Source organism: Lates calcarifer, linkage group LG18, assembly GCF_001640805.2.
Source record: "Lates calcarifer isolate ASB-BC8 linkage group LG18, TLL_Latcal_v3, whole genome shotgun sequence".
Lineage (NCBI taxonomy): Eukaryota > Metazoa > Chordata > Actinopteri > Centropomidae > Lates > Lates calcarifer.
Window position 1 is genome coordinate 7,083,041 of NC_066850.1, and position 19,511 is coordinate 7,102,551.

Below are 19,511 nucleotides of genomic sequence, written 5' to 3' on the forward strand. Positions count from 1 at the left end.
ATATCTGATTTTATTGACATACATACACATGTCATTTTACATATTCTCTAAACTGACACAAGTGAGACTTTTGCACTTGTTCACCATCCAATGTATGAAAAACACTTACTTAAAAAACACATAATTTACTTTATATAGTGATACAATTATATTTACAGTTTTCTATTATTTGAATTAAACAAGCCACCATGACGGCTAATACTGGAGATTATACAACATCATTTAAAACTTAAAAGTATCTTAAAACTTAAAGCTGAGTTAATTCTGAAACAGTCTATGTTAATTAGCCTGTACAACCTTCATCACATCTATATTATATTTACAGATGTTTATTGTTTGTTTTCATCTCTGTAGGTCTGGCTCAGCAAAGGCAACAAATATAGCAGTGTGGTTCACAGACGTTTTTAATGGTAAATGTGATATTTACTTTATCACAGTGGATGGCTGGTTGGTGCTGCTGCTTCACCTTGAGCAAACAATCTTTGATGCGTTACAATTTGATGCTTAAAGTCAAGTTTTACAAGATTGTGTAATTTCTCTGTACAACAACATTCATTACATTTGTGGCAAGCTTATAAACAATGATTGATTTTGATGAGCGGTGGAGAAAATTTTACAAGTAGGGTGAAGATATATGGTCATAATGTAGTATGCTGTACGTACGCAGGTGCATTGCTGATCTATAGCATTCAGTTTGTGGTCAGAGATTTTACTGCAAAAGGAAATTTATATTTATCAAAAGGGCCTCCTCGTCCTCTTGTTTTGTTTGCCTTATTTTTTGGCCCAACTTTAAAATGGAGGAAAATACTCTAGTAAAATACTGTACAACACTCCATCTGCTCAATTGTCAAATTTCAGTGTCGGCCACAGTAAGTCCTGGCAGATGGGGGAAAATGGCAGTCAGCTTATTTCTACCTGAGCAATCCTGGCTAGACCGGAGCTTCACCCACGCTCCCTGTGTGTGTAAATTCTTCATGCCCCGATGGCTTTTCATCCTCCTGGGAGGTTGTCATCCTCCGCCAGCGCTGGTCAAGTAAAGAGAGTTACATTAGAGTCAGATTCACATTATGTGCCTAGCATTAGTTATTCTTGAGGGTGAGTCTGGAAGCGGACAGTGCAAATTATCCTCAGTAGATATCTTTTGATATGGAGTGACTGCACATTGAAAATAGTGAGGTTAGTACCTGTTTGATGCTGCCTTTGGTGGTGCAAAACATGTAGATGACATAGCCCGGGATCAGGATCATAGAAGACAAAGCCATGAACCAGCCAGTCACTTGGCCCCATAGGGGGTACACGTACTTCCCCAAGGTCAGAGGGGTCATCTCGATGGCACTGAAGGTAAACACCCCCTACAATATAAAATCATGTTATTAACAGCCCATTTAATCTCTGGCAAGCAAGGATTTAGTGGTTTCTACTGTTTCTAAGCTGAATTTAAAATATATTTGTTTTTTTGATGTTGAGGTGTACAAACCATTATTTGAAACAGCTTTTTATATTATCTTTAGTCATGAACTTGTTTCACACTCAAATATAGTCGATGAAATGTTGAAACAATAGTCATTTTTAATCTTGACATCCAAACAAGAGTCTTGCAGGTTTAATGTTTATCATGTTCATATTTAGTGTCCTAGCATGCTAACATTTGCTAATTAGCACAAAGTACAAAGTAAAGCTGGAGGTCATTCATTTTTAAGGTGTTTTCCCTCAAACTGTATTGGACAAATCAAAATTTTGACTTGATAAGGAGGACATGAATGTGTGTACCAACTGTTATGGCAATACACTCAATAGTTTTCAAGATGGTAATCTCAAAAAGCACAAATGCATAAAAAATGCATAAAAACATTTACTTTTAAATCAGATCTTTTAAACTAGGTGTCTAGATTTATTTTGACCTGCAAATCATCAAATCAGCGCTTAATGGGAACTTAGTTATTTTGGTGGAATAACTTCCCTTAACATTACAGTTCCTTCATTAGTAGAGTAGTGGAGATATATAGACATTGCATGATTTCCCTAAGGGCCTGACAGCCCATGAAATGAAGCACAAATCACCACTCAGCAGAGGAAACCAATTCATGTCATCAGTCCTCTACCTATTGGCACCTGCCGTAGCCTGATGGGTTCATAGATTTCCATGAAGGAGAAGGAAGTACATGATTAAGTTCGACTTAGGATAATACACATGTGGGAGGTTAAATCGATAATCATTCCCCTCCTACCAGGCAGATCAGTGGTGTGAAGAACATCCAGCAGAGTTTCCACCAGGCACATGGCCGATAGCCGATCATGTCTTCAATGTTCTTATAAAACCTTTCAGCTCCTGTGGCATAAAGAGAGGGAGAGACAATAACTAACAAAAACAAAGCAATAGGTAGTGTTACCACAGAAAGAGGAGCAGATAGATGTAATTTCCTGTTGGACAGCTATATAGGAAATCTACATGCATGATTCGTTTGGTGACTTGGCACAATATAGTCCCTTTTCCATCCAGATTTCAGCTTTTGTTTCACTTAATTTCACTCTGCAATTCAACCAGCATAAAAAATAAAAAAATGATTTCCTACCATAAAGCCAAGATATGGAAACGGTTTCGAAGAAGACGAGGAAGAGGAGACACATCCCACTGGCGGAGTAGTAATCAAACAGCTTGAACACGTACAGACCACCCTAGGAGATTTCAACACACACAGACAGACGCACATATCTGCTTTAGAGGCTGAATATTAATATCCCTCCCTTTATTGGATAAAATATGCATGATGAATGTACACCGCGGGTTGTTGTGAGATCGTTTTGTTATTATGTATAATGCAGGAAGGGGTTCCTTTCCCTTGTGTTGGAAAAATGTTCATATGTATATGTGTGTGTTGGGTTTTAAGACAACCTTCCTCACTACATCCTGCAGTATGAATTAACTGCAGCGATTTAAAACTCATAAAAATCAAACATGCACCGCAGACGTCCTCTGACTATTTTCTGTATTATAGATAATCAGCAGGGTCTAAGGGCATTTAATTTACAAAGAGAGGCTTATGCAATACCTGTGTGATGTTGGAGAAGCCGATGATGAAGGAGATGAAGCAGACGATGAGGATGAAGACCTTCTTCCTCTTCCTCAGCACCAGAGGATATTCATCCATCAGAGCTGTGATGAAGCCTTCCACTGTGCAGAACTAATGCATTCCATTATTAAGAGACATGGGTCAGAATGTGCTGCTAGTCTGTTATTAAAAGAGGACTTCACAGTTTCATATCAGGTTTGACTCTTACACCCACAAACTATTCACAATCGCAAACGTTTGTACTTTGTTTTCATAATCCATTCCGAGGAAAAAAGCAACAAATATTATTCAAGAATACAGCAACATGTTTTTCCATCATTTTTTCAATTGCTCACAAGATTCACTTAAGAAGACACTGATGTAATCTCAGCACATGACACATTTGATGGGAAGTTGTGGCCTTTTGATAAAGAGGACACTATGATCTAAATCAGTAAGTCATTCTTAAAGGTGCTATATGTAAGTTTTTGCTATTGCTACATAGCCAACGATAGCATTAACAGCTGTTTATATAACAAGAGCTTCAGTCATTGTTGCATTTACAAGACAAGAGGTTAGAATACGTCCTCAGGACAGCATTATGTTGGACTGAGGGCAGACTGGATGCTACAGTGACTCAACGCCACAAAGATGTATTGTGACATTGGAATGGCTGGGGCTAACTGGTTAGCATGCATGAGAAGCGCTAGAGATAGAAGTAACTCGCCACTGGAGACTCTAAAGAAACAATGTGACCGGAAAATAGTAGCAGGCAGTGTGTGTGCTTTTTCATACCTGACTGTCCAGGCCCAGCATCATGAGCATTGAGAAGAAGAGGATGGCCCATAGAGAGGACATGGGCAGCTGGGTGACAGCCTGAGGATAGGCTAAAAAAGCCAGACCTGGACCTACAGATCACAAACACGACATTGATTTACTGACATTATATTTTAGCCAACTGAATTCTAAAAGCATTAACATATTTACATATCTAGAAAACATACAAACAGCACCACATCACGCATTCATTTACACCACTTGGCTTTGAGTTGAATTGAGTTTGGAAGCCTCTAAAGTTTGAAAATATTTCCATGGCTGCTTAAAAAGTTCACTTAGATGTGTGGCAAAGGACTGAAAGCAAGATAATTTGTCTGAGAGGACTTCCATGTTCCATGTAAAGGTCAAATGCACAACCTTTCTAAAACCTTCTCGCTCTTGTTTACAGAAACTGATATTGGGGTGTTTGGCTTGTTAATTGCTATTTCTCAGTTTGAAGTTTGAAGATTTGCATCTTACTAAGATTATATATCATAAACAGAGACCATCAGAGAACTGTCCTATCAAACAAATAGTGCTGTACCTGATGCTGCTAATTCTTGCACAGGTTTCTTAGTGATGTAGGACATGAAGCCTACGATGGAAAAGATGACGAAGCCAGCAAACATGCTTGTGCAGGAGTTGATGCAGCACACTATGATGGAGTCCCTGAAGGGAGAGGAGCAACATGAACAGTTTTGAAAAAAATATCAAAGAGGACAAACGAAGCTTGTGATTTCACGTCCCTACCTGTAAACATCATTGTTGTAAGTGTTGTAGCTCCCCAGTGCGATGAGCGAGCCTAGGCCCAGACCGTAGGAAAAGAAGATTTGAGTTGCTGCATCTAGCCACACCTGCGAAATAACAGATATATGTGTGTGCCCATGTTTGTCCTTGTATGAATATATTTGAGTGATTGTATGTGTCCAAACTGTCTACCTCAGAACGAATGAGTTTATTGAAATCTGGAGTAATGTAGAAGAGGATCCCGTCTGTGGCTCCGGGCAGAGTGACCCCTCGGAAGAACAGGATGAACAGCATGAAGTAGGGATAGGTGGCTGAGAAATACACCACCTGAGAGAACGAGAGAGGGAACAACCTCATTTTAAGTGTTCCAATTAGCTTATATTTCTGTTGTTTCACAGCCAAAAGCCTGTGTTCAAAATGCACAGAATTTAAAGTGGGGCTTTCTCTATGTCTGTGTTGGTTTTAAAGCTAATCACTATTGCAAACAACTCAAAGCAGACAAAGTGAATAAGAGATGCAGAGCCCTTTGTTGCCACATTATACAAAGAGTGAAAAATTCCCCAGCTGCCACAATATTTGCATGGCTTCTCTTTGCCAGAAGGTCTTACCAGAGCCTTTAGGAAGTGGCTGGCAGTTCTGTAGTATGATGATTATGCTTAATTGCTAATGTCCGTCAAGGCCAGGGCCTTAGGGGAATTCATTTTTCTCACTGCTCTTAGATGCTACACATTAAAATCCAATCATCCCTGGCTGTGAATGTGTAAATGTGTTTCTGCTCACATACATCGCTTCGACTTGCTGTAATTTTAAAATCCCAGATAGCAGGCAAAGTGATTTCCCCCCCCCTTTCCTATCACCTCTGAATTGTTTTGCAGTTTGGGATTAAAATAATACCTTTGAAACTTTTTCTATTTCTGCGAGATGGGGCGTGAACAGCAGAATGACAACGGCTATAAACAAAGTCAACTTCTGTGAAGAATAAGTAAATACTAAAACTTGTCTCTATCAACTTGAAAAACAAACAAGAGTTTAATTTTAGGTTGTTGTTTGTAGGAGCCAATTAATACATCCTCTGCTCTGTTCTGATGTCAGTTCATAATGTGACACACAGCCAATCAGTTTAAATGGCCTCAGTGAGCAACAGAAACTCTTGCTCAAGTCCCAGGCATATGGCATTTCAAAGTAGTTGGTGTCAGAATCAATAGGTCAGTTTTAAAAAAGAACATCCAATCAGGAAAGGATAAAGGGCTTGAATAATAAGTCAACATAGATACAAAAGGATCAGAAAAGAAACTCTCTCTCTTACTTTTGTCGGTACAAGTTTGTTAGCAAATACCAAAGAAAAATATCCAATTAATACAATTAAAATTAATAAATCTTCTATTCTAATATATCATGTGGGTGAAGGGCTTAAATGTTACCACGGTTTGATTGAAAACTCTCCCCAGAGCCTGATAAACCATCATCCTCGTCAATGTGATTTTTGGGATCAATGGATGGACACCCCCCCCCCTTTTTTTTAAATTCCTGAGAGATGCATGGCCTTAGCAATAGCGCAAACACATCCAGCTGAGTTATAATTTAAGAGCTGCGATATCAATTCACTTTGTGATCAATAAATATATAGCCCATCAAAAAATTGAAAAGGAGACAGGGTTTAAATGATTCAGCTGGTGATTGAAAATGCACTCTCATCAAGTCTGAGATCACATTTTCTTGACTATGAGGAGAGACTTCAATGACAAAACAGACCCAGTGGACACTCATTACTCATGTGAGCTTTTGGGAGGGCCTGGTGGACTAATGGGTTCACAGATTAAAGAACTGACAGATGAACCCCCTGCTAACTACTTGTCATAGAAATACAAGGTGCTTTGAGCTTGGCACCATGTGGCGCCCACTGACAATGGTTAAATGCTAATGTTAAGCGGGTGTAATTTTTACCATGTTCACTGTCTTAGTTTATCATGTTCACACGCTGGTATTTGTTAATACAAAGTGGCTATGGGATGTTATTAGTTATGCAGGTATATGGTCATAAATGTGATGCTTGTTACAAAGTCAATGTCATGGTTACCTATTTGTCTCTTTAATAAGCTCCACCCAGAGCTCTGGCAACAGCATCAGTTCTCTCCTGTGCAGCTTTTTGTCTAGTCATGTTTGCATGATTAAAAATTCATTTGCCAGAGGATGAGAAAGAGGCTTAGATAAAGCAGACTGGGTAATGGTGCAGAAGCAGTCCAAGGCAAGTGAGAGAGAGAGAATTTTAGAGGAGGAAAAAAAAAGGGGGGGGGGGGGGGACTTAAACACAGAGTCTGACCTTCCCCGTCCACTCCACTCCTTTCCAGATTGAGAAGTAGACAAGGACCCACGCCAGAGCCAGAGTGCCCACTAAGGGCCAGCGTAGCTCTCCTGGCTCCTCCAGACCACTGGACAGCTGGTGCATGTTACGCCTACAGGGACATGGTGAATTCAGACACAGATAGCTTCCAGAAATAGCTTCAGCACTTACTTACTTACACATTGTTATACAGAGCATATCTCACTGACTTACTCCCAGAACTCAGTGACAGCACTGGTCAAGTTGGTGGTGTCTGTCAGACTGTAGTTGGAAAAACATTTCTCTGTGTTCCAGGGGTTATCACAGCTTTGCCAAGGAAGCTCCTGCACACACAGACATCCGCATAAACAAAAACAAAAACAGGCTGCAGCACAATATATATATATATATTATATATATATACACACACACACACACACACACACACACACACACACACATATATATATATATATATATATATATATATATATATATATATATGTATATATAATGAAATATCTCTTGGTTTTGCATTCTGTACTTAAGCGCAGAACAGTGTTTTGAGGGTTTATCAGCTGTATCATTTTCCTGAAAAGAAAGATCAACAAGAAACAAAAAACAGTTGTGCTTTTCTTCACAGACAAAAAAAAACTTCTATTATGTCCCCTTGACTCTCAGCAGTCACTGTTTCGTCTGACTCGACAGCCACAAACACCACAAACACTCCTCAGAACAAAGGACACAGAAACAGAGAGGCAACCCATCCAACAGTGAAAATGATATTTAATGAACCAACCGTGTTTTTGGCCTTCAGATAAAAACATTCAACAACAATGAACACTAGACTTTTTCTCAAAGTCTTTTGATGTCTGCTTTGCAGTCAATTCCCCAACACAAGAGCCTCTTGCACAATGCCTGCAAAATTTCTGTCACCAGGCATCTTTGTGCTGGCTGGTCACACAGACTGATACAAAAACAGAATGAGAAAACTGTCTCAGAACTTTGTCTCCACTGTTTTTTCCTTATAATTAGGAAAACACATTTAGATTAAATATTTATTTAGGAAATTTCCTGGAAAATAAATGAAGACAATATGACCCTGTAAAATAAAGTGGGCTTTTTTCCAGTGAAAATACTGAGGTCATGACCTCAGTGTCTTCGGTGTTAGCTATGGCTCTAATTGGTAGTCAAAAAGGAATAAGGTAAGTAACACACACTAACTAAAACTATATCAAAATGTCTGAAATGTCTGGCTGAGGCAGTACATTATTATTGATTATTGATTATGTAACATACCGAACCAAAGGAGTTGAATAAATAGTAGAGTGCCCAGGCGATGATGATAATGTAGTAGATGTTGAGCCAGAAGGACAGCACCACTGCAGCCAGACCAACACCTGAAGGAGACACCAACATTTTACAGCACAATGTCAGCTAACATTCTCAGTGAAATGTAATAAGGTATGTCAGGGGCAAAGTACAAATGCAAGAGCTATGAACTGAAACCAGAACAGATTTCACCTCACAGAGAAAAGATTTACAATGTTACTTGGCACATTCATCATAATCTTCATTTTGAATGAATCTTCTTTTTGTGATTCCCAGTGTTTACTTGCCCTTGGCTTTGAGTACCAGGTGGTACAGAGGCACTATCACTGTTGCTGCCTGTGCTGGTGGGAGATAAAATGTGCTCCACTCAAGCTCTTTGAGCTTGGAGGCAGTGGTATAATTGCCATCACCTAGCATGAAAGCAGGAAAGGGGCTTTAAATGAAAAAAGTTGTAAACAAAACTGTTTTTCTGTCTCACTACTTCCTTGGTAGGTTTGCACACTAGTTGTTTTTGTTTAAATATTTTCTTAAGACAGCAACAAGTGTGAAGGAGGGAGAGCCTGATGTCAAGTGGAACTATTGAGCAAAAAGTTAAGTGGAAGGAAAGACTGTGTTGAAAAGGGGACTCAAGTATGGATGACAGATGAGCCCCAGAGCACAGAGGTGTAAAAGGCCCTTTTTGTCTCTTTGCAGTTATTTTGCATTTCTTTATAGTTTCTCTGTGTCCTTGTGGTCATTTTGTGTTTTTTTTTGTGATTGTATTGCATCTTTTTGTGGTCGCTTTATGTCCCTGTGATCGTCTCACAATTCTTTGTAGTTGTTCTGTGCCTCTTTGTGGTCATTTTGTGCCTCTTTTTGGCCATTTGGCGATCTGTTGTAGTTGTTTAACTGCCTTTGCAAGAAGAAAGAAACTGTCACTTCATACGGAAGCTCAGGACCAGGGGATCACTGATTCCTTTGACCCCTTGGCAGTGCCAGGTGGGTCCAATCAGTAATCTATCCACTCTTTCAATTATCAAGGCAGTATTGAAGAAGATTTTGAATTAACTCTACCAGAAGAGACCATCAAAGAATGATGCATCAAATCTTAGTTCTAGCTGTCAGAATAAAGCTTTTTCTGTGACTCAAAATGCTCAGAAAGGGGAGTATATCACCCGACTTGTATATGTAAATCTAAATCTGATAATAACATATGAAGTACATCCATATCTTACTATATGTATATATCAACATCTTACCTTTCATCATAGGGATGAGTTTCCATACTCCTAGCCCTCCCACTGAGGTGAACTGTCCCAGAGATGTTTCCAGGAAAAAGAGAGGTATCCCAGCAAACACCAGAGTCAAAAAGTATGGGATCAGGAAGGCCCCTAATGCACCACCACAAAGCAGGTAAACAAAACATGTTAGGACAATGTGGATGTGTTTGTCAGGAACTAATTCGATTTAAAATACATTTAAATTTGATTTAGTGCATTGCAAAGGATTTTCAGGGGGTTTGTTACCACACCTGTTGAGAATCTTATGAATAATAATGTGTCAGTATAACAGACATATTGATTTTATTCAGACTGACAGCTCATAATATTTCACTGTGCACTACAAGTTCTCCTTTACCACCTAAGAAACTTTATGAAACCTAATATTTGATTTGAGCAAATTAAGTTTCTTTTTCTTCTTTTTAGACTGAAAAAGAAATGAAATATCACTGTAATATTGGGGTATGAATGACATATCCCTTTCTCCAATTTGTTAAACCACAGCTCCTGCCTGAGGTTCAACTTCATTATTAGCATTTTATGAAAAATGCTAGGGGACAGTCTTGTTTCAAATATAGTACAATTGACATGCAGGAGACACACATCTTCCACAGAATACTTGTCCAGAGAGAAAGTTTTACTACTGATTTAGAAAGTTTCCATAAACGTTAATGCATGGCTAAACACCTTATTCCTATAAATGTATTCTTAAAGGGCCAGTCAAATAACCCATGAAACTAACTTACGTCTTACTGCCAGTGCTTTGAGGAAGAGGAACATATTTTATTGTGGTGGGTTCTGGACAAAATGTCTCTGTTATACTACCAAGCCTTTCATCGTTAAAGCAGAAATTAATAAAACTGATTCTCAATAGTGATATACATCATTCCTATTATGGTGCACTATGTGGAGTACTGAAACACTGAGGATTTATTTTCTCTTTATCTAAAAAAAAAAACAATCCTCAACACTTATTTTATCAGAGGAGAAGTATTTTATAATGACTGTGGACTATAAACTGACTGGGCTTAGATATTTAGGTTTTCTTACCTCCTCCATTCTTGCCACACAGATAGGGGAACCTCCAGACATTTCCTAACCCGATGGCGTATCCCACGCACGACAGCAGAAAGTCAAACTTGCCCTTCCAGCTTCCCCTGTCAGGTGGCTCCTCTTTTTTCTTCTTTTCGTCTGCAGGGGGCACCACCGCATCCAGTTCCTCAAAGGGAATGGCTTGTTTGACCTCTGACGGGGAGTTCAAGTCCACTGTACTCTGCCCAGTCTTTCCCATGGTGGGAACACTACAGACCTAGTCGGGGCCAGAAAATCACTCAGTCCTCACAGCCTGTAATAGTTAATGTCTCTGTTCCTGTCCGACAAAGTCTCTCTCACTTCGTCTGGTTCTTGGCTGGACTGGACAGGGCGATGTAGTGACACTGAAAGAGGAAGATTTAACACAACAATTATCTATAGGCAATATTTAAAGCTTTTGTTATGTTTTACAGATTTGTAGTGAAGGAAAATACAACTCAAATTACAATTTATTGACATTGAGGCATTTTTATGACCTTTTACAGCCTTTTTATGAACTTGGGCAACTGGCTCCCAAAACTAAAGCTGCCGATTGCCTCATAAATCTGTGAGAAAATATAAAAAGCAAGAGTTCCTGCACAGGCAAATATGAGTTAGGAAGAATGATGAAGGTGCACCAAACAGGAGACATTTTCTGTTTTAAAAGGTGATGACGGGATACTGAAGGATCCAGGCTGACCCCTTCATTAGTAAGACCTTTCTTTGATGTACCTTCAAATCTGGATTCAGAGCAGGTTTACAATAGGAAACCATAAAACCGAGGACCTTGAAACTGTTGGAAAAAAATAAAAAAATAAAATGCTGTGTTGTAATAATGGTTGAAAATAGTACTTTTCCAGCCAGTATTGGGCCATTAGTAAACATTTCATTTACATGAATATTACATACAATAGTTTTGATTTGATTTAAGGTGGTCTATGTGGGAATGCCAGCTGAATCCACAAAAATAGCACAGAGCATGTACCATTGGCCTGATATGAGCGGGCAGGTGGCGCCATCCAGGTCATCCTAGAGAACATGGCATCCTAATCACTACTGACACACCTCCTGCTGCATCCTTCCTTCCAGTCCACCACAGTCAAGTTCATGGTGAGTCATCAAAATACCAAAAGAAAAGAAAAAAAATGCAAGGTACCACTGAAATTTAACCACGTGATGTCCACAAAAGACTGCAGAATAGAATCAGCCTCGGAGCAAGAGTGGACCGCTAGTTTTAATGTAAGATATAAAGTAATTATTAAATTTTCGAGTCTCTGTGGACAAACTTCATGCCAGGGTGGCATCACATGGTCAGGAAGTTGGTGCAATGGGAGGAAGTTGTCCATGTTTGCATCGATTGACCCACAACTTGTCCAGATCGTGTCACGTCATTGCTCGAGGTGAAATACAAACATTTTCATGATACATTCCTGAAAGACCAACTCAAACCTGACATTCTATGGAAATTTTACTGCTTAGTTTCTCGCACAAAACAGCAGGTTCACACTGAGCCTTCTCATTACAATATTCTTCCTTACATCCTTAATCGTCAACCATGTTACACCGATGAAAAAAAACCAAGCTGTAATCAATAATTGTTTTTTCTTTGCTTTTTCTGTCTGATTCACTGTGCTCACTGTGCTTTTCAAAGTATTCAAATGTATAATAATGTTTATTGCAATTTCTCCTGATGAAAGCCTTTGTACCATTTAATAAATGCATCATTTATGCCCTCTACCCTTTGATGCTGTTGATAAAAAGAAGAATTGGCTATGCAATAGACACACGATCCAAGTTAGAAATTAGAAGTAGTCAGACTGATCATTTTAAAACTGACTGTGATATTTAGTACAATTAATATTGATCAAACAGATTCTCTCCTGTTGTATGCTGTCTTCAATTGTGTATCGTACTATGAAAAGATTGTTGTCTAGGTGAGTACATGTATCTGTCTTAAAAAGAAAACCAATAATATGAAATATATCAGAGATTCCCTTTGAGGATGCCATCCTTAGATTCAAAGTGACTCATGCTGTTTTGACAATCTAGGCTTTTTGGGAAAGTTTTGTCTCACTCAACAGTTGCAATACTAACTATTAATAAAGACTTCAGCCGGGTAATGAATTCAGATTGAGTAGTTTGAATTTTTATGGTCTTTGGCCAGTCTTCGTCAACCAAAGCTCTCAGTTTGTGGACACACTCTGACAAAATTCAACTTAATGCTTGAATAAATGATAGACAGTTCAAAGCAAAGGAAGGAGGAGGGTGAACAAGGTGCATCCTTACCTGACAGATTTCCCAGTCTCTCTTCAGGTCATCAGCTTCAGTTCACCATACCAACATCACAAGAGTCCTGAAATTTCAATTTAACATCCAAGGGGGGAAAAAATATCTTCTTGCATCAGCTGTGAAAAGCTTAAAGCCGACTCTCCGGGCCCCAGAGGAAGCTACAGTGTTCCTGCTGCCCCAAAAGCTCTTTTTGATTTTGCAACTCTTTCCTGTACACTGTATTTTGGAGGACCTGTGGCTGTTCCTGTAGCTGGTATCGAGTGGTTGATAATAAAGTTCGACCTGTTTGTCTGCTTTGATTACTGCTCAGTTCTGACTGGTGAGGCCCAGAGGCCATGGGGGATACAGTATGTCAATCGCCCAATTCTGGTGGGGGAACTCTAGCAGCAGCAGCAGTGCGTGTGTGTGTGTGTGTGCATTGCACATATGTGTTTGTTTGAGAAGGCTGAGGTCAGCTCTCGCCAGCACCGTTGCCATGGTATTTCCCAACAGAGAAGGGCCTGATCAATGAAAGAGCTCATGGAGTTTTGGAAAATGAAACGAGCAGTGACTGCTGGCAAGGACCCTGGAAATGTATGACCACAAATGTGGTCATGCCAGTATCAGACTCAGACAAAATCAGCACATAAAGTGACCTAATATTCATCCTCAGTGTCCTTGCTCAAGTGACTGGAGGGAAATACAGGACAGATCAAAGTGAAAGAAATAAATAATTATCATTTCTCTGTCAAACTTCAAAGATTATGATGTAGAGAGCCTGCTGTTGTGTGCCACTCTACTGTATCTGTATCTGCCCCCTAAAATGTCCCTTAAATGTCAATTAATTCAGCTCTCTTTAAGCAATTAGGTGCCAAGCAGCCCCAGTTGGTGCCTCTTGGCCATTTAATTTTCCTTTATTTCCTAAGAGTTTTTCTAATGGAGACTAGAAAGTCATTGTGTACAGGCATGAAATAGTACCTGACCTCTGTACCTGGTTTTGTGTAGATTTGGCAAACAAGATGCTAAACATGTTAGCCATTTCCACCTGCTTCCAGTTTTTGTACTAAGCTAAGCTAACCAGATCCTGGTTCACTGTATTCACTAAAGTTAAATCATGTTCATTTCAAATACTTAAATTTTTTTACAGTATAAAGCAACATCTATTGCTACGTTTGCTAACATTAGCATCATAAGCTACTGGTGATTTGGTAATTGTTGAATCCAGACACCATGCATCTTGTGTCCTGACATACAAAATGTTACACCCACAGTGGATACAGTGGCGTTATCTATGTTGTCTTTTTAATTACTCTTGTGACAGTAAAACAGTGCCTTCATTAATATTAATGGAGTTAGATATGAGACACAAAGCCCTTGTGTTTCTCATGGCAGGTCAGCTCCTAACATTAATATCTGCCTCAAATATTCTATCACCAGCCAATTAGAAAGACTAATGAACATTCCCACAATGCCCTGGCAGCACTGTACATAATGTCCTTTGGTTTACTGATGGGTGGGACAGTTGGTAGATATGGGATTTCGAAAGTGAGAGATTAAATCATATTAGAAGCTTAATTACACCCATAGCGAGTCATTCATATCAAGAGCAGATTCACTTTAATCTCTGGTGAGGTTTATTGTCCATGTGGACCCAAATGATGATAGCTGGCTGGATTGGAGTTGTCAAAGCTGGTTTTCATCAATCTGTTTACAGCCTCCTCCCGATCAATGCAGCCTGATTATGATTCCAGAGCGTCCATGGCCAGGAATAATAGGGAGCAATTATGTAGGTGACAGAGGCAGAATGACCGAGGTAGAATGTCATAAAAGCAAAAGTTAAGTTTGCAAAAGTTATGCAAAATTTGGTTGGCTTGTCCGAGCCTTTTTCCTGTCTTAAAATATAAACTAGCATATGTGATATGGATAGTAGAGAATGAGCAAAAATAGAGGAAAACTCAGATTAAAAAATGGAAGATGGTAATATTTCATGCTCTGTCCAAAGATCCTTTTTAGCAGCAATAAATTCCTGCAGTAATTCTTGTTGGTTTTCCAAAACATGGTGAGAATTTAAGATCTTCTTTGTTGCTGATTTAAGTCCCCCACAGGTTTACAAATTATTCAAGGTTTTGAGAGCAAAGTGTGAAATAATATCTTATTTTCTTTACTTTGTAACAGCAGCTTAACTTGGTATGGATACTTCTGAGATTTGCTGAGTCTGCATGCTCAGAGATAAACTTTAGCAGCGCAGTCATTTGTATGCATGAGCTCTGGTCCTGTCACTGCGTAATGAGTGCCTGTAGCAACAACAAAATAATTTCTCAAAAAGCAGAGTAATGGCTCATGTTTACAGTCAATCATGTGTTTAATCTTTAAAATGTTAAACTCTGTAAATGATCCGTATTTCTTTAGACTAATGCCTCTGTGTCTACATTGCTCTACGTTTGTGTTGTTGACAGATAAGGTGAGTTTATTCCATTTTAATGTTTATCTTGATGTTGCTGTGAGTTAATATTGTGCCTTGTTTGGCAGGCACCCTGTTGCCACTGTGGAAGACTGTGCATATTTGATGCATTACATTAGTTCAAGAGCTGAGCTGCATTATGATACAGAATAAATGACTCAGCAAATGTTTAACTGCAGAAAAACTAACTAGAAAAACAAAACAGTGGTTAGCAGCATATCTATTGCATTGCTGAAAAAGCTGAATAATAATTCAATTAACCTTTTAATCGACATACAGAATATATTGTGTGCACTTTTAATTTTTTTTGTATTTTTAGCCCTTCTTTAGCTTTGCAACTATTGGATAGATTGCCATTAAATTTTGGTCAGATTTTCATGATTCCCAGGGGATGAACCATAATGATGTTGGTGATCCCCTGACTATTCATTCAGAAACAGCAGCAGGTAGAAGTTTATACTTGTCTACTGAAATATCTCAGCATCTTAATATCAACTGGATGGATTGGTACAGAGATTTGTACTGACATTCATGGTGCCCAGAGGATAAGACGTAATAATTTCCAATAATGAATAATGTCCAAAACCTTGGTTTATGACCACACCACACACAGTATTTCATTTGTTAGTTTGGAAGATGCTTTTGTCAGCCTCAACTATTTTTTTGTGTTTTGTGCCAATTATCAAATGCATGCTAGTGTGCTAAACTAAGATGGTGAACATAGTAAACATTATTCCTGCTAAACATCAGCATGTTAGCATTGTCAGTGTGACCACAGCCACGTTCATAATTAAATTATGAGATTTAGCAGATAGTACTATAATGAAGAAGCATGATTTTCAAGCCTCACACATCTGAAACAACCATCAGTCAGTGTTATTATGCTTTGTTCAAATTACACTTAATTAGAGTGGCTATTAATGGTGTTTTTTTCCATCAGGTTGCTTGCTAGGCAGCATGACACTGAGGAAGTGCAGAAACAGGTGTTAGACCTGTTTCTGTTTTGTTTTCTTGGGAACGTGGGAATCTTTCCTGTCATTACCTTTGTTCCTCCATGATGTGAATGCAGCATTAGCATGCTGACATTGTTGAAATAACATGGCTCACATGGCTGTAGACTCAACATAGTATAGCATAGGAGTAATAAATTAAACTATCAAGTCAATACATTATAAAGGCAGTAGATTTGCATTTGCATTTTTAATTCAGGTCACTCATTTGAAAAATGTTCTGCTATAAACTAAACCAAACTAAATAACAGAAAATGGGAAATAATTTGGAACTAAAACCTGCTGTCTTTGAGACCTCCTTGTGAGCTTCCTTTAATTCACAGCACGTGTCGTGGTCTGTGAATCAATGCGGAGGTTAAAAAGCTAGGAACACCCAGGGGCGATTGGCATGCATAGGTAGGAGGCTAATATTACCAACTTTTTTTGTCCAGTAATGCAGTAGGACAATGCACGCCACATAAATTCCCACAGGTTAAAGACAAACGTGGGGCATGGCGTACATCAGAGAGAGCATGATTGTGCTAATGATAGAGTAAAAAAAAAAAAAGAGGGATGATGACGGAGGAAGGGGCAGAGAAAATCACTGCAAAGAATGGAGGGGTGGAGTGGGGTATAGATATGAGTTGGGAGGCAGAATGAAAAGATAGTGAGATAAAAATGGCAAAAGTTGATATGTCACAGTAGTGCCTGGGTAGATAAGAAGGGAATGAGATGAAAAGATACATGGAAACGGGAAAATGACTGTAAGAAACCGAGGAAGATTGTTTCATCAATGGAGATAGAAGAAGAGAGAGAACATCAGATAAAAAAAGTGACAGAGGGCATTTAAATGTCTCCATTTACAGTTTGCCTGATGCATGAATCCGTTAGAGTTTCATTGGTGTCACTGCAGAATGTGTTATTCCACCCTGGAGATCCATCAACAGCCTCATTCTCCATCTCATTCCGCTCTCCTCCCATTACCCCTGAGTCATGTTTTATCATTGCAAGTGTCTCAAATCCTTGTGACCTTGTTATATGCAAAGTCATTGCCCTTTATGTGCCCCAAAGTAAATTACATCAAGGTATTGTCACCATAAAAGCCCTGAAGAAGCAATCAGGCAGAAATAAAACCTACTTAATGTGGAACTTTTTGCACTCTGTTACTGTGATGCATTCAGTGTTGCCTTCATCCTGGTGATTTTGATCAAATGGTCGACTGCACAATAAGGTCGGACATTTTTCTTTTTCTCACCTCTGGTGCCCTTTTGGAATTTTTGCTAAGCGCAGCAAACAATCAGAGGCTTCATTAACCACTGATGAAGACATATGGGCAGGTACCGACAGCTGTGAATGCAACACTGAGTGATGCATGCCCTGCCGACAATGTCAGTCCCAGACATGTATTCCGTACGAAATGCTCCAGATAAAAATAAGCTTCTAATCAACTATTTTGAATAAATAAACACAAATAGAGACTTAAGTGTACTGAATTATGTAGTTCACAGTGGATCCTGCAGGTTATTGACCACTGAAAGATTCTCGTAGTCTTTCATGAAAAGCTAGGAACAGGGGTAATTTCCTAAAAATGGATCAATGACCTCTGCCTAAAGATGCTTTTTGGAAAGGGGCTGAGGACCAGACTTGCTGCCAGTCTGGTCCTTTAAGAGGGGACAGTAATATCAACATTGTAAGACTTTCCCTGGCTGCAGGAATTGACAGCACGAAAGACAGTCCACCAGTCAAAACTCTTATTTCTAGAGTTACTCGAAATCATGAGATGTGATCAAGTCTTGCTGTTTTAGTCAGTTAATATCAAATAGAGGGTGTTCTAAATGACTAAGTAGCCATGGGCCAAACAGAAACAATCTGCTTTTTGAATTAGGGAAAATATACAGGGAAAAGTATGGAGACGTCATTTATCAAAATTTTTCATGGTTCAGTCTGCTCCTCTTTCTTTGTTTTCGTGCGTACATCAGATAGCTGAAGCTTTGAAACAAGGTGACTTGAAGGTTGGTCAAAGGAGGCAAAAGACATTGCGTGAGTTGTAAGTTAGAATATGTTTATCTTACTTAACTTAAAGGAAAAAAAAAAACATAAATCAAGTCAAACGTGACCAAAACCACTGACAGGGGTGAACAGTGGAAGACAGACTGTTTGCAACCAGCTCATATAGAGTTGTGTGGCAGAGGGTCCAGGTGAGCTCAATCACCCTAACGAATACTCCACCAAGGCTCTTTGCATAGGGGAACCTGTCAAGAGGATTGATGCAGCTTAAATGAAAACATGTCAAATAACATACAAGTAATACAATAAGAAAAAAACGTGACTGGAAATGAACAAACTTGAACTTTTAACTTTACACCAACCACTTGTAGATTTACACTCTGTAATTTTCCTCCCACATTTAACATAATCGAAGAAATGTCCCTCTAGTCTTGAGAAATATCTTCTCGGACCTTTTACAGGCCCATTTTTCATATCTTCACTTAGTCTCCAGCAGTGTTGGCATTGCTCCTGTTCCTTTCACTTTTCACTTTTATGAGGCCAGAATGAGGAAAGGGAATACAAAGGCAGAGTATCATTTTGGGGGGTGGGGAGGGTGGGGGGCTCATTAGTGAAGTGAACTAATGGTGCAGCAGAATTAACTTTGCTCAGATACACCAGGTGATTTCAAATCCAAGCCCAAACGCTGAGTGGTTGACTGACTGACTGACAACTGTGTTCTACATCTGATCTTTATGTCACACTTCATTATTTTCTGTCTTGTGTTTAGTTGTTCAAAGCTCATTTGTCTGATATTGTTTATAGCCTAATAAAAGAACCCTGATGACACCAGATCTCAGATTTGGCTTGAAACGTTAAGTTTACAACCCAGCATCACAAACTGGAGATGTGGGTGTTGACAGATGTCAGAGTTTGCCAGATGTCACTGTTTCCATGACAACTGTCAACATCCTACCGGCCTTATTTTTTTCACTTTGTCGCGTACAGTATTTGTATGACATGTTTGACCAACATGGGGGTTTTCCATTCCAGTAACTCTGGCTGTGGCTGGTTACGTAAAGGCTAATGGTTACATACTTACTCGCAGCCGTGTGCGTGTGTAACACAATCTAGCCACAACATTAAAACAAGTGTTGTGGCTGATTAGTGTAAATACCGGAAGTGTTACACCACTTGTAAACCTATAGTTCT

General features: G+C 39.1%; 1 protein-coding gene across 1 annotated transcript; it reads right to left on the reverse strand.

Moving 5' to 3' along the window:
* Positions 1-3: 3 nt before the first annotated feature.
* slc6a1l (solute carrier family 6 member 1, like) lies at positions 4-13,215 on the reverse strand. Its single transcript, XM_018671015.1, has 15 exons — positions 12,882-13,215; positions 10,575-10,960; positions 9,504-9,635; positions 8,233-8,333; positions 7,168-7,277; positions 6,934-7,066; positions 4,806-4,940; positions 4,617-4,720; positions 4,411-4,535; positions 3,846-3,958; positions 3,051-3,182; positions 2,574-2,676; positions 2,229-2,329; positions 1,185-1,352; positions 4-1,025 (listed from the first exon to the last, which is right to left on the reverse strand). Exons 2-15 carry the CDS (start codon positions 10,813-10,815, stop codon positions 930-932), a joined length of 1,794 nt encoding a protein of 597 aa, XP_018526531.1. The 5' UTR covers positions 10,816-10,960; positions 12,882-13,215; the 3' UTR covers positions 4-929.
* Positions 13,216-19,511: the final 6,296 nt, after the last annotated feature.